General features: G+C 36.8%; 1 protein-coding gene across 3 annotated transcripts; it reads right to left on the bottom strand.

The window, feature by feature from the left end:
• Positions 1–8,507: 8,507 nt before the first annotated feature.
• LOC148017440 (glucan endo-1,3-beta-glucosidase 14-like) lies at positions 8,508–11,763 on the bottom strand. 3 transcript variants are annotated; one of them, XM_087662815.1, is made up of 4 exons: positions 11,436–11,763; positions 10,862–10,977; positions 10,340–10,451; positions 8,508–9,014 (listed from the first exon to the last, which is right to left on the bottom strand). In XM_087662815.1, exons 1-4 carry the CDS (start codon positions 11,485–11,487, stop codon positions 8,950–8,952), a joined length of 345 nt encoding a protein of 114 aa, XP_087518941.1. In that variant the 5' UTR covers positions 11,488–11,763; the 3' UTR covers positions 8,508–8,949. The 3 variants fall into 3 exon arrangements, with proteins under 3 accessions (XP_087518941.1, XP_087518939.1, XP_087518940.1); XM_087662813.1 differs by lacking the exon at positions 8,508–9,014 and having other exon boundaries at positions 9,082–10,451; XM_087662814.1 differs by lacking the exons at positions 8,508–9,014; positions 10,862–10,977 and having other exon boundaries at positions 9,082–10,451.
• Between the last annotated feature and the right edge of the window lie 3,998 nt (positions 11,764–15,761).

The raw sequence follows: 15,761 nt of genomic DNA, 5'->3' as shown, positions 1-15,761 counted from the left end.
CCTTTATGCAAAGATCCATGAGTTTCTTAGACCAATACAGTTGAGTTAGCAGAATCTGCTTATCAAAGACATCACAAATCTTTTTCCATAATGCATAAGCACAAATCTTAGTCTCAATGACATTAAAGTATACATCCTCTAATTTCAATGGCTTGACTTGTTTCTTTGCACTAATACCTACCAAATCTGAGTCTTGCAATACCAAAAGTTATTGCCATCCAACTTCTCTATGTTGAAGACAACACTGTGATTGGAAGAATTTGAAGCACTTTCCATTATGTTTTCCAAACAAAGAGAGTAGATGATAATGTAATAATAGAAAATAAACCCCAAAACCAAGCAAAAAAGAGTGTAGTAAGAGGAAGAGTGATCCAATAGACTATTGTCCACAAGCAACAATAACTAGATCCATAAAATTGCAACATACCAACATATAGTTGTAAAGAAACGTGCAAAGGAATAAGCTTTCACTATCATGAAAATCCAGGTAGCAATCATGGAGGATAAACAATGCAACTAGTAGTGTAGCATGAACCACCAACCAAAGATTGTCAGAGTATCCAAGGTTTCAGATGCATAAATGCATATCACAATGCATGTCAAACATGTATTTACCACTAAGAACCTACTAATAATAAGTGGTACAAGGTATCCAAATCAAAGTCAAATGAACCCAGAATCACAAACCTCTATAGTTAGAGTGTATGAATAGAGTAATAAAGTATAATAGAGTCTTCCATTGATTCAAATGAACCAAGCTTTGCATAAAAAATATCAAGAAATCCCAGTGGAGTGAAGTAGAGTATCCAAATTAGCAAAGGAAGCTCAATATATAAGGCATATAGCATCATCCAGGTGCCCAAAGTACATCATGCATATGTCTAGGAGCATATACCTCCAATAAGTCTTCAAAACCATAAGTGAAAATCACTCAATCAAAAACACATTGCTCAAATGCAACCAATGAGCTTAAATCCAAGATGTAAAGCTCAACATAAGCATATCTAGGTATAAATAACAATGCCAAGTATCAATATGACGATATAGCATACTTGAAGTTGCATCTAGGCATGAAATAACATAGACACTAAAGGTTAATGCTTATTATCAAACCATAATTATTCTATTGTATATAAAATGAAAGACTAAAAAATACATACAATCAATGTATAATTGCTCAAATCTATAGTTCTCATCATGCTCTTTGTTTTGAGCTATGGAACATCTAAATCAAATATCATGTGCAAAAGTTATGGCCAAAATGCAAAAGTGATGTCAAGCTACCATAGATGCCCATGACTTTTGAGGCATGCTTTGTGTCCACTCAAAGTGGATAGAATGGCTCCAAAATGAATTTTTGAAATGTATTTTTACTTACTCCACTATTGTACATACATTTGAGAGAAAGAAAATGGAAGAGAATGCTTATTTCTCTTCTGTGGAAAGGCTTCAATGTTTCTCAATCTCTTTGAGTATCCAAAATCTCTTTTTGAGCATCTAAAACCAAGCTATTTTGTATCATTTCTAACCACTAATGGCTACCCAAAACAATGCCAAAATAGGCTATTGCAACCCTAAATCAATCCTCAACTTACTTAACTTAGATCTAGATCTCGGATATGAGAATAGTATCTTTGTCCTTGTGTAGACATCAAATATCAATGTCAAAGAAAAGTTCAAATTATCACTTCATGACAAAGCTTCACTCCTCACACTCTTCACTACTCTAAGCATGAGCACCCACACACACCAAACACTACTTTAATACTAGTTAGAAGGTGGCATAGGAGTGGAAGAACAAGCAAAGTAGGAACGAAGGAAGAGCTATGGAGGTTCAAGCAAGAGAGAGCAATATAGTATGTGGGAACTCCAATAGTCACACTATGTGACCTACCTTCCCTTATTCTATTGTCATGTATAGAGATAAACAATAAAGTAACAGTGATGAGCATCTACCACCTATAGTATATCGACATAAAAGTAGTAAGTATAAGTAAACATAAATGGCTAGGAATAGGTAGTCTTTAACCCCCAACAAAAAATCCCTTCATTACCTAAGATTTGATGCACTAAAGGGGATCTTTCAGTTTTGTTGTGCAAAAGATTAAAGGAGGAGAGGAAAGATACTGCTAAAAACTCTTATATTGGGAAATAAAACAATTCACAAGATCTCCCTAAATGCTTCACAAATTCAAAAAAGGAGATTGGATATGGGTGCCAAGGGCAAAGTGATAACGACAAATCAAGCAAACCAATAGAAGGGCCAGCCAAAGTAAAGAAAGTCAATTTAGCTAAAGAAGGCAAAAATACTAAACTAGTCTTCATAATAGTAGAGCTGATGACCTCACAAAGGATAAGAAAACCAATATTGTAAGTCTCTTATGAGAGTTCAAGGATATGTTTGCTTCGTCTCTCAAGGAGATCAAGGGATAGAACCCAATATACTCATCTAAACATCCCCATGATGCTAGATGCGATGCTAGTCAAACAACGATCTTATGCAATGAATCCTAAGCATGCTCACACTATTAAATAAGAGATCAATAAACTCCTAAGCATTAGATTCATCTATGAGTTTGAGCACACAAACTGGGTGACTATTACTTATTTTCATTATGCTAAAGAAAAATGGAAAATATGAGTGTGCATAAATTACAAAGAATTCAATGTACTAACAAAAAAAATATAATTATCTGCTATTCTACATTGAGCATATGTAGGAGAGGGTCTTACAAAAAGAATCCTACAATTTCCTTGATGGATTCTTAGGCTATAATCAAGTACAAGCTCATCCAAATGATAGGCATAAAATGGCATTTGTAACCAAATGGGATGTATTTACACATATAGTAATACCATTTATCCTAACCAATGCTCCTACCACTTTTCAATGACTAATGTGCACAAATTTCAAGGACATGCTTTGTAAATGGTTGGAAGTATTCATGGACGATCTCTCCATACATACTTACAAGGCTGAACTTTTGAATAAACTTTGGGTTTTCTTTGAATGTTTTAGGTAGTATGGTCTCTCCTTGAATCCCTTAAAGTGCTAGTTGAGTGCATTTTAGAACTGGTTATCCACCGTGTCTTCCAAAATACTTATGTAGTAAAAAGATAGGAGTAGTGCATGAAGATGCAATCATACCATAACCACCATGTCTATCCAAGTGTTCACATCAAAGAAGAGGGTTGGGGGTCCATCCTCATAGGAGATGTGTAGCTATTGCAATACCATCATTAGTAGGCAATAGATAATTGCATGTGGTGATGAAAGATGCATTAGTACAATTATTAAAAATATTTAAAAATTCAATGAAATTATGTCTTCTCATATTCAAGAGCCCGAACATTGAGGATCTTCAAAAAATTTTAACTACTGTGCTCTTTCTCAGCCTATGAGGGTAAGGGTAGTAAGTAGGATCAGCTCCTTAGGCCTCATGTGGATAGCAATAAGTTTTCTAAGAAATCTTCTCATTTTATAAAATAAGGTAGCACCATTTTGGCTACCCTAGAAATGATTCTCTCTCAGTTGTTGTTCAATGTGGGACTACTCCTTTGAGTACTAGTAAGTTTGTGGATTTTGTCAAGGGATTCCACATCCCATTAATCTAGCCACCACCATTGAGCTATTCTTTCCTCTATCTTAATGAGTAAACTATTTTCAAGGGGAGGGGTTTTTTGAACTTAGAGTCCTCATATACTTATAAAGTCAAATGTAACTACAACAATTTGTTTCTATCTTTCTTTATACATGTGCACAAGTTTCTCTAGTCTATCTTTCCCTTCTATCAATTGTATGTCTAAATGGACATCTGTCACTTTTTGTGGGTGGGCTCTCCACACTCTCAATATTGAATTTCTCATAAGAGGGCACTACCTAGACCAATGTCCGTGCATTGTAACGTGTTTGAGCAAGCTTGTTTAGCTTCCTTCACCATTTTTGTTGCTCCGTCTACACTTTAGTGTGTTCCAGTTATATTCTTGCTTCCTCAACTTGCTTTTGGACTTCTTTCATCCCTTGGATCTATATCTTCAGCTCTTTTGGTTCCTTGTTTTTTACTCTCTAATTGATTGTGGAGGTTTTGTTACTATAGTGTAGTTTGCTTCAAGTGTTCCTAGTATGTCTCCACCACTTTGTCTAGCTTCACTTGTAATTCTACATTGTCTCTAAGTACCCAAGCTTTCTCATTATTTAGTTCTTCACACAACTGCTCTATTGTAGGTGGTTTCCTATTGCATACACCAATTGAACACCTTGCTTTTGAGAGCAAGCTATTGAATCATCTGGTTGTTGCCCATCCTTTTTAGAGGTAGCCTCCTCTATGAATCTCCATTTCTTTAGCTCCAATAGTTTTATTTGTATGGTTTGGAGGGTAGTTAGCATAAGCTACAATTCTAGTTTTCCTTTAATGACATTGTCCTTCCCTTTATTGGATATTTCACCTCTCTATGCTTGTAATGCATCAAATTTTCTTGTCAAATCCTCCTCCCTTCTATAAAGATCTTTCTCCTTTCTATGTAGCTCTTCTTTCCTTTTGCACAAATCTTCATGATAAGACAATTGCATGCCTTTGAGGAAGTCTCCATATTCCTTCAAGTGTGCTTTCCCCCCTTCCCTTCTCACCTCTTCTTTTTGTCTTCTATTGTAGTATTAGTCTCATCCTCTACTTCCCTTTATCTTTTCCCTCATTTTACTATGTCTGGCCCTATTGTGCCTTGCTCTTCTATACCTTGTTCTCTATCCTATATGGTACTTTTTGTTGTGATAGCAATGGTTGTACTTCATTCAGGGGGACTAGATTTTGTAGTTAGTGCTAGGCTCATTGTGAAGACCCTTGCAATAGGTGCTCCCAAGTAGCACATACCTGTGGAATGAGTGCAGACCCATAAGTTATCATATAGACTTGATATTTGTACTTGTTTTAGTATTCATGGAGGCTTTTTTAGTGTTGCTTTAGACCTTGTAAGTGATTCCATAACATTGTTGTTGCAATAATTATTGAGATTTTTCTTTCGATAATACTCCTAGACAATGTCTCTTTCATGAGCCGATTTGAAATCCTGCTTGGTAATACTCCTAGACAATATGTCTCCCATGAGTCTCTTTGGAATCTTGCTAGATAGTTAATGCACCGGGCTTATAATAAGTAAATATAGAATGGAATACTTGAGTTGTGACTCTTAATTCCTCATCTTGAATTGCACTAAATGACATTCTATTGTTTACCTGCTTGTTCATTCCATCTAGCGGTTACCAAGGTCTCATTCTTTGTTGGCTCATATATTTATTCTTTCTTCTTCATCACTAGGGCAAGCTCCATCAATTGTGGTGTAAGTGCCACATGGAAGAGTCTTCTTTCAGCTTCTTTTGCAATGATGACCAGGGATATTTTAGTCTCTAATCTGAAGGTTTGGATGAATGTCAAACATCCCAATAATTGTGCTAGTCCACACATTGCCTTGACATAAGTGGCAAGTCCATAATTTGATATGAGTTTCATAGCAATCTCATTGCTTTGTATTACTCTATTAAATTGCTTAGAAGGTGAAACTTTAGGCTTAACAACTCTCCATTATTGCAGGTGACAACTAAATTCTTGTTGTTGTTCTAGCGTAAAAATAATATTATTTTCATCATACTTGGTATCCCTAATTAAGTTGACTCCTTGATGTGGTGCTTGGGTTGTTTGCACAAGGAAAATACTTAATGCGAAGGCTTTTTGATCAAGTGGAATTTTTGGAATTGAAAACTTGATCTTCGACACATAAAAAATAAGTAGTTTTAGCACTTTCTTATCCAACTTTAGTATCTAGCCTCACTTTAGGTTGATGCATTCAATCACACAAATATTTATTCCTTCATATGATTGACATGTATTTGTTCTCTTCTTGCATCTTTCTAGTGTGTCCCTCCTCTATCTAAGTGTGTGCAACACTTCCTAGATTGAATGTTGATTTGTTTTTATGTGTATGGGTTTTAAACTATGGGTGTTTGTGAACTTATTTATGTACAAGGTGATATGTTATGTGGTTCGGCTTCTAGCAACTAGTCATAGAAGTGAATAATATTCAAGTGCCACATAATGCTCCATGCCATGTGGGTGTATGAAAACATGCATTATATAGGTTAAGAAATCTATCCAAAAAATCTCTTGAACCTATTCTGCTCACAATATAAAGTTCTTCCTCATTGAGGATCCTATCCAAGTAAGGATAAGGCATGATATTTTCCTGATTGACTTGTCAATGCAAGGATCCAAAATGATGTAGGAGAAACATAAGTTGGGATCACATTTAGATGTTTCAATGGCATGATGTTATATATTATTAGTCATTATCTATTAATGTATGTGCTCCCACTGGGCATGTAGAGTAAACCGTTGTTGCAAGAACCTCGAATGGATATCATAAGTCTATCTAGATCCTCAAGTGTGGTTTTCATATAGGTGCACTTAAATGAGGTGATAAGGCTTGATCGAAGGGATTTGCCTTGTGATATTTGAGTGATGAGTAACTTTTTAATGATGGATGAAGTTTTAGTGAAGATGAATTCAAATTCCTCCCATGAGAATGGTAGAGATCTCATAACTTCCATCATAATCTTGTATCAGAGACCAATGTCTAGCCTCTTGTAGTTGTGGGTGAACAAGGTGAAGGTGTTATTGAGGTTTCAAATGCATGCCATGATATCTTTTCATGTATCCAAGGCTATGTTAGTAGCTGATTCTATAATTGATGGCCTCTTGTAAGAGGGCTTTAAGCTAGAAGAGGTGGATTTGGCATTGTGTGAATGATTTGATTCATATGACTAGCTTGTTGCATTAAGGTGATGGACCGAGTGGCAATAGGGATGATGGAGGGATGATGTTATATTTGGACTTTATGACAAAACATTGGTGGTCATCTTGAGGGGTTGACTTAGAGGGAGGTGATTTGATTCATACAATTAACTTGTTGCATTAAGATGATGGAATGAGTGTGCTAGTAGGGATGGTGTTAGAGTTGGACTTCATGACAAGCACTTGGTGGCCATATCGAGGGGTTGAGCTAGAAGGAACAACATTAGTAGAGGAATTTATCTCACTATCATTGAATTTTAGTGATATCATGAGGCAAAGCAGTTCTTGTAGCCCTGTGTGCTATTCTCTTCACAGTTCTCCACTAGGCTTCCATACACAGAGAGAGTTTGGATTCTAGAAATTTTGAATGCCCTTGTTGGATGTTGGCTTCAATGGTGGTATGGGATGTGGTAGTCAAAGGCTTTAGTGGCAGTATGATTGATCTAATCAATATATGTTATGATGTTACAATCAACATCTTCATCAATTAGGGCATCAATCATTTGTGGTTATCTTGCTACTAGCTTGACCCTTAGGTAGGAAGCATATACTAGCTTTTTATCTTCAAGATTGAGTTCAATGAACATTATAGCTCATATGGCCATTGGTGATAGTGCCATTGGGGTTTTTTGCAATAGGTGTGCTGGTGGATAATATATTTTGATTCAGTTTCCATTGAAAAAGTTGATGCCTTCTGTCATGTGTCTCAAGTTTGACATTGTTGGTTCTATTAATTGAATGCATGTGGAAGAAATGACCTACACCTCTAATTTCCACTTCTATTTCTTGCCCTTAATAGAATAAAGCAACACTGGGTTGCCTTTTTGGAAATCTCTTTGTTTGACATGTTTGTTAAACTAGGCCTTTTGTCAAGCTTTCTCATTTATGAGAGTGTGCATTACCGATAGATTTCTACCGGTAGAATCACATCTATACCATATGTTTGTTTCAAGGTATTGTCAGCTAACCAATAATTACAAGAATAATGTATTTAGCTTGTGATTATTGAGCTATAAGACTTATAGGCCTCCAACAATTAGCTAGGAGGCTTGCGCTTTGATTATGAGATGAAAATGTTTGGCCTTTTCTATTAGAAGATCAAGTATTTCTTTTTCCAAACTCTCAACAAATGTCATCAACCCAATATGGGGCAAGGCCCACTTTAATAAGATCCTCCTCTATAGGTATTCTAACTAGGAGGCAAGCATTTGAGAGATCGTCCATGATACCATTTCTTGCAGGCTCTCCATTGCATATTCGAGACAAATGATTAGCCATGTAATGTTCCTTCACTTTTCCTATAACTATTGAGAAATCAAATTCAAGGAGTAGTAGCAACCGCCATCAAGCTATGCATCTAGTTAGACATGGCTTGTTCACTATGATGCATAGGGTGTTCTATTTGAAGTTGCACTTGTCATTCATTGAATTCTTGAATTTGTTGTTGGAGGTTTTGAAAGGAGGCCATGATTCTTTCAAGGGTTGCCTCCATGGTACTCATTAGGGCTAGAAAGTGGTCTTGTTAAACTGTTATGGGAGCACTAGATTGTGCTCAAGAGACTAGACTAGATGCAAGATTTATTACAAAATTATGATCACAAGATAATCCCGTGAGGGGCACAAGATACAATGATAAGTTGACAAGATACGGAAAATGCCACAACCCAGGACCATAGGTATAGACAACAAGACTGGATAGGATATAAAGGATCCCACAACTCGGGACCGTAAGTATGGATACACTATATCAGAATCACAAGATCTCCCTCGATGGGGATGAACAAGGTACAAGAAAATACTAGACAAGATCTCGCACTACGAGATTACAAGGTGACAAGACAACATTAGTATAATGGAAGACAAGACAAGAAGGATACTGTGACTAGACAAGAACTAGAACTAGAACTCAAAGTTACTTACTTGGAGGTCTCAACTCCTTGAGCTCCCAAGACAGGCATTGGCAATATTGAGGAGCTCTATGGCGAGCCCCTCCTTTTATAGGTGTTGAAGGCTAGCTAGAGATCTTCTAGAATGTTCCATGATGACATCATCGATGATGCCAGTTTAAGACTTTATCGTGAGTCAATTTCACACAATTATTTGGGAACTAGTTTCCATTTGTGCAAATATTCATGCATATAGTTATCTTCAATAGCATGAAGTCTTTTTCTCCTATTGCAAATGAAAAACCATGTACAAGAAAAATATTAATCAAGGATAACTTATAATACATTCTAGTACAATAAATAAAAAATAATCCATGTTGCAATCTTGTATAGTTGAAATTATTGCACCTATGTCACATTTTCTAGTTGAGAGATTCCAATGTCAATGTTTGATTGTGATTTCTTATTCCAACACATAATAGACATACACATCACTACAACATCATGGATGAACAATCTTTTCCATGCTTAAAAGATGATGCAAAGAAACAATAAGGATAAAATTCTCAACCCAATTAACTTCAGATATATGTGATATATGTTTAGATAGTAAAAAAAAAAGAGGCTAGGAATCTCCAAAAAGATCCATGAGTATGAAGGCAACTATTATTTTCAAGATAAAAGCATATACTTGAACTGTATGTAGTGTTGCAGTCTTATGTGAGGATGATGTGTAAGTTGAAGATACACTAGGAAAACCATAATCAACACATGGTGGTACTTGCGAGTGAAGTTTATCCAAATTGACATTATAAACTTTTTCCCCATTAGGTTTAAAGAGGCCATAGTTTCGCTCTGATGTGGGACCAGGCTTTGCATCTTCATTGAATAGAGAAAATATATAAGCCTCTAAGGGAATCTTAGGCTTCATAGGAGTACCCTTTTTTAAAGCCAACCTCAATATTAACTTGGAATTATATTCTTCGGCATTTTGTAGACTAGCACCTGGCTCCTCTGGTTCACCAGCTGATGGCCAACCTGTTTCAGTGATCACCACCCTTATATCATCAAAGCCTAAGGCTTGTATGGCAGCATACACTGCATCGACTTGTGCCTCTAGCATGTTATGGTAGATTAGGCCATTGTTACTATCTTTGACTCCTTCACTATCTTGAAAAAGCACATATGGAAGGGAAATGGTTGCTGGGTTTGATTTGTAGGCAAAGAAGGGGTAGACATTGACCATAAAAGGGGATTTTGTTTGGGATAGGAAATTGAGAAGGGGTTTGATATATATTGTAGCCATAGAAGAATCAAAGATTGAAGATGAAGGGGGGTATGATGAAGAGAGAATAGCAAGGGAATGAGGGGTAGATATTGATATGTGGGTGGCAAGTTCTAAGTCATGGAGAGCAGAGTGCAAGTTGCGCATTGCTGGTAAAAGGCACGCCATCATATTGATGTTGTTGTTGTTATTAGAGCTTCTTGTTAAAACCTCATTACCAACAGCTATAGAGGAAATGAGAGTCTTTGGGAAGTATGGGACAATATTTTGTTGCACCCATTCCTTTGCATTTTCAAACACGGTGAGGCTTTGGAGATTTTCATTACCTATGCCTACAATAAAGGAAACACCTGTGTTTGCAAATGCCATCAAGACAGTTGCATTAGGACTATAAATCTTCACCTTTTTGATGGAGATGGAATCTATCATCTTTGCCACCTACCAATAGTTCAAAAACCAAGAAAGTCTCAGATCATGCTCAAAACACTAAAGAACTTTTTTAGTGTACCACAAATTCAGTGTATATATTGCTAGAAGAATGTGGGAGTATATACATGAAATTTTAGGTTGTGGAGTTAAACAAACAAATTGTGTAAAGTAAATTTTATTGGAGAAATGGTACGCAATACCTAGAATGCTCACACATGCATACACACAATAAGACATAAGGATGGAAGTTTCAAATTCAGTGCTCACTTGTTGCAACAAATTGTTTCTTTCTTGAACTACAATCATCATATTATGGTGGAATATTACTCCTTAGGTATGCCATTAAAAGAGGAATATTTACTTTCTATGACCATGAAGATATGCCAGGTTATTATTTGAAGGATGTTGATAGATCATACCTTTGATGGTGGTGGAAGATTGTCGGCTACCATTCCATAATTAATTCCAAGGTTACTCATGACTTTGTTACTTGTGTCACCACAAGGCTTGCAGGAAATAAAATTTGGACATTGTCCTACAAAGAATTGTGGTAGTAAAAATAAAGAAGTCTTGTGTCCTCAAGTGAAAAATTTATTAGCCTCTTTAGTTTCACAAGTTGTGAGGCTTTTCATAAGGATGTGTTTTATTCAAATAGACTTTCATTGTACTATACTGAATGAATATATCTTCTAGATGTTATACAACCTACACTTCTAATTGAAGAGAATGAATACAATAGTGCATGTGAACATTTGTAAGCCATCTTAAATGATTTTGTAAAAACTATTTGTTGATGTTAACAATTCTAAGTTTAATTTGCTTAGCTTTACAGGAAAACATTTTAATGTATAAGTTGTAATTTGTTTTTTCCTAAGTTGTATATGACGAAGCTCTAAATGAGGTTGGCACCGAGATGCATGTGGGATACATGACTTGGGAACGTGCATAGAGCAAAGCATCTTTTTTAAAAGAATGCAAGGTGTGAGAGGTCACCTAATAAGGGAATAAGGAGCACTATGAAGAGGGTGGTATCGGTAGGCTTCATTCACAGGTGATCGAGCAGATGAAGGCTTTGAAGGAACCCTTCTTTGTACGATAGGGGAATGGTGGTCACCAAGCAATCCCTTCCTTATGTATGATAGGCCCAATGGTTGTTCATGGTTGATAAGAGAGATGATGCCTTGGGGAAAATCTTAATTATAGATGATAGAGCAAATGATAATTGAGAGGGGGTGATGGGGCAAATGAGATGAAAGTTTATGGAGATATATATGGTAATGCAAAACGATAATCTACTAGTGATAGGGAAATGGATGATCCTTAGGAGAGAGACCCCTACGGACGTATGTGATAAGGGCAATATATATATATAGGAATCCTAGATCACTACATGTTGTGCTTATTACACCATGGCTTACCATTGCTTTGACGGCATCTAAAGCATGTGTTATGCGGACGCGAATCTTGCATAAAGGAATGGCGGGGGGACGGAATCTTCCATAAAGGGATCGCAGGAGGATATTCCCATATTGGCCGCCACCCTGCCGAAGGAAGACGCTTTCTCGGAATGTTAAAATTAGACAGCTGCCATCAATCAATCACCAACTCGCCTCAGATGTCTTTTATGTTTTCAGAGGAAAGAATTTAAACTTTTAAAGAAAGAGAGAAAGACGCCTCTTACAGCTTAAAATTGTGGAATCTAGAATATGAAAAGAGAGGTCTAGTAGGATGGTGCCATGGACCACATTCTCCAATGGGATTCATGAAGTCCTCGATGAAGTCTAACTCGGATTCACAAAACTATAGAGTCATAGAGATGAACTATTTCCCTCATAATTTCTTTTTCTTTCTATGTGAAAATGAAACAATGGCCCTTAATGTGTTAGGTGTTGGTCAATGGATGCTTAAAAATTCTCCCTGTACTTTGTTCAAGTGGTCACTTGATTTTTGACCCTCACATTGACAAGCCTTCCAAAGTTCCCATCTAAGTGGGGTGACAAACCTCCCTAAGAATTTATTACCGTTTGTCAGGTCCATTATAGCTCCCTTGGATAGGATGCTTGGGCAGAGACCCACTAACATTAGAAATCCTCTCTCTAGTGCTTGCATGTTTTAATTGAGCTAGATTTGTCTAAGAGGCTCCTAGATTATCTTCTTATCTTGGATATAGATGGGAACATACTTAATAAACAACTTCTGGCATATAGAAATTCGCCTAATGTTTGCTTAAAATGTTCAAAGGTAGGTCACTTTATCAAGGATTGCCCCAAACTCAAAACTAAAGAAGAATTAGGAACCAAGGAAGAAAAGAAAACAGTTAATAACAAGGCAAAAAAAAAAAACAAAGGATTTGAAGAAATTTTAAGTACAAATATATTGATATCAAAATCAGTTTCTAAGAATAATAATTAATATTGATCATTCCTAATCAACCTCTAGCAAAAAATAAACCTAATCCAAATAGATACTATGTTAAGCGATTTTTTAACAAACTTTAATTGCTTTCGAAGAGTGTAGAAACTGTCCTTAGAGAATGGAATTAATTGTATTGGCATGCCCCAAGAGTCAAGAGATGTATTAAAGATTTGGGAGACATTTCTTGAAGGACATAGGATGTTAAGTTTCACGTGGAATTTGATTTGTTAATGGCAACAAAGACATGTTCCGATATTTTTTGTGATGGATGGGTATGAGTGTATAACCATTGGGATTTTTGGTATTGAGGGTTAAACAAACCATAGCAATTAAAATTATTGATAACAAAGGGCCATCGACAAATTGGAGGGCGAGTTGGTAATCCTGAAGGTGATTGATGGATCATCATCGTTGACATTTGAGTTTTTTATATCCAATAGCTTCATCAATTTTGTGGATTATACCAGGAAAAGCCAGGAAACAAGCGCTAGCAAAACATCGGTAATATTATTTGTATGGAGGTGGCTAGTATTCCTTGCTATTAGCAATGTTCTCTCTACAAAATACCTCAAATAGAGTGTTTAGATGCTTGCAGAAAACAAGGAAAATCCAAGGGACGAGAAGTTAGTGAAGTTAAGCAATGTATTCATAAGTAGAAAGGTATTTTCATTTCATATGGGAAGAGGAATGTCATGAAGAGTTTCAACCGTTTTTTCCAAAGTTGAGTTTGAGAAAACCCATGGAAAGGATAGTGACAAGTGTTGGCTTATGATGGAAAGAAAGCCATTATACTTTACAACGATTGTTTTTCTTGGTATTGAAGGATGCAATCATATTTTTATCTATTATGCTTAGCTCTGATCTTGAAGTTGAAGAAGTTTTCTCTTCTGCTGGTGGCATTAAAGTTTAAACAACTTGCTTCAATACGTGTTTTTTGAAGAAATGGTGACTTGCGTTATTTGTGGTTTATAAAGGCTTAATATGAGATTTGAAAGTATTGCTTGTGAATGAAAAGATTTTTTGCTTCCTTGGTTGTATTGATATTCTTTGTGAGCTCTATAAGAGGCACAACTCTAAAGTTTTTCTCATGTGTTGTGGTTGCAGAAAGATTATTACATTGTTGAGCGCTTTTGAATCTTGGAGATAATTACTTAGAATTGTTCTGGGTAGAATTCAAGTTTTGTGAGATCTAGCATCAGGCCACAACCTATACCAGCACTCCTGTTTCTTGTGTGTCTTGGGTTGTGTGAGAGGTTTATCCTCTATCACTGCTCGCGATACAATGCCCCCCTTCTTATGGAAGTTTTGGATGAGTCAGTAGGACCTGTTTTGTTCAGAGGAACCCAAAGGAAGGTGGTACAATTTTGGATTCAGATGATGAAGTTCCGGTTGAGAACATTCAGAAGAAAGAAAATGAAATTAACCTGAATGAAAAGAGTGATGATGTTATTATTGAGAATGTAGATAAGAATGAGGAGGATGCTGATCAACTCCACTTCCTAGAGTTCTCAACAAGACCTCATAAAAAGGTGCCTATGATGAATTAGAACATGAAGAGAAGCCACTCCAAGGTTGGGGACATCACCATTAATCCCTTCAACTACAACAAAGAGGGGAGCAAAAAGGGAAAAAAAGAAAGTTTTAATGATCAATTCTTTGAAAAGTATAACATTTAATTGCAGAGGGCTATCTAACCCTTCAAGGGCCATGATTATCAAGAACTACCTTAAAGATAATTACTGTGCAGCTGTATCATTTGCATGCAAGAAGTGAAGGTAGGCAATGAATGTTTGAGAAGAAACCTCAACCTTCTCTCCTAGAACTTTACATGGAGCTTCACAAGCCACTCCCCTAGGAGTGGACGATCAATAGCAATAGGCTACAAGGGTAGTGTAAATGGTCTAATAAGAAAAATCGTGGTGTTGGAGGCTTAATGGATTTGCTAAAAAATTGTCTACTTTGGATGTATCTGTTTAGGCCTAGTCCAGCATTAAGAGGAGTGGTGCATAGGAAGGGGTGTTTACATTGCATAGAGTAGCTGTCATTCATGTCCTCTAAGATGGCCGTGAAAAAGGATGGTAAGAGAGCAGCTTACATCATCAATCTAGACATGGCACATCTATCTATGCCAACATTAAGATAAAAAAGAGTGGCAGGAGGTAGTACTTTGGTGGGGTAGGATCTTGCTTTAGTAGTACCCTAAGGAGTCTAAGATAATTACAAGTAGTGAGGAAGGTAGAGTCTGGGAAAGAGGAGAACTCATTAAGGAAATGATCAATAGAAGCATATAAGACATTCTCATTGAATATCAAGGCATCCTTTGGCTCCATGGCATTCATGTTGTATATTTTAGGGAGATCATATCTGCTGTGGATGTCTGGATTGTAGTCCACCCCGACCCTTCTAGGATATGGCATGTAGGTAGGGTTATTTCTCTCGAAGGGCAGGGTGTTGCAAAAAGACATCCAAGTGTCCATGTTGCCATCCCAGATCCTCCTCCTCCATCGTGGTTGGCACTCACAGCCTTTTACTATTCTAGGCACTTCTAGGACCTTATTCTCCTAGTATAGTCGAGAGCCTCTGTTCCCCATAGGGTAGGATTCTTTTCTCTCTTAGAGGTCCATCTGTCTCCCGACCTCCTTCCAACATTAATCACCTCGTCCACCATCTTGATTGATAATACTTTGCTCAATGTGGTAGAGAATCAAAAATTAAAGTTGAATGGTTTGCATCCATTCTCCTGCTACTCCCAAACTATGAATTCCAATTCATTGGGAAGTAGTCTTCTCTTGGTGGGATTAGCATTGCTTGATCCATTGCCGGTTGAGCTTGCAGCCTTTTCCGTGCGCCTATGCTAGCATTCTCCTTCTCTTCTTTTTGAGCTCCGCTTTTCTCTTAGCAACA

The sequence above is a fragment of the Lygodium microphyllum genome, chromosome 22, assembly GCF_053477565.2.
Source record: "Lygodium microphyllum isolate KBCC chromosome 22, Lygodium_microphyllum_v1.1.10, whole genome shotgun sequence".
Lineage (NCBI taxonomy): Eukaryota > Viridiplantae > Streptophyta > Polypodiopsida > Schizaeales > Lygodiaceae > Lygodium > Lygodium microphyllum.
The sequence above is the reverse complement of the archived record's forward strand: the minus strand, read 5'-3'. Positions and strand labels throughout refer to the sequence as shown.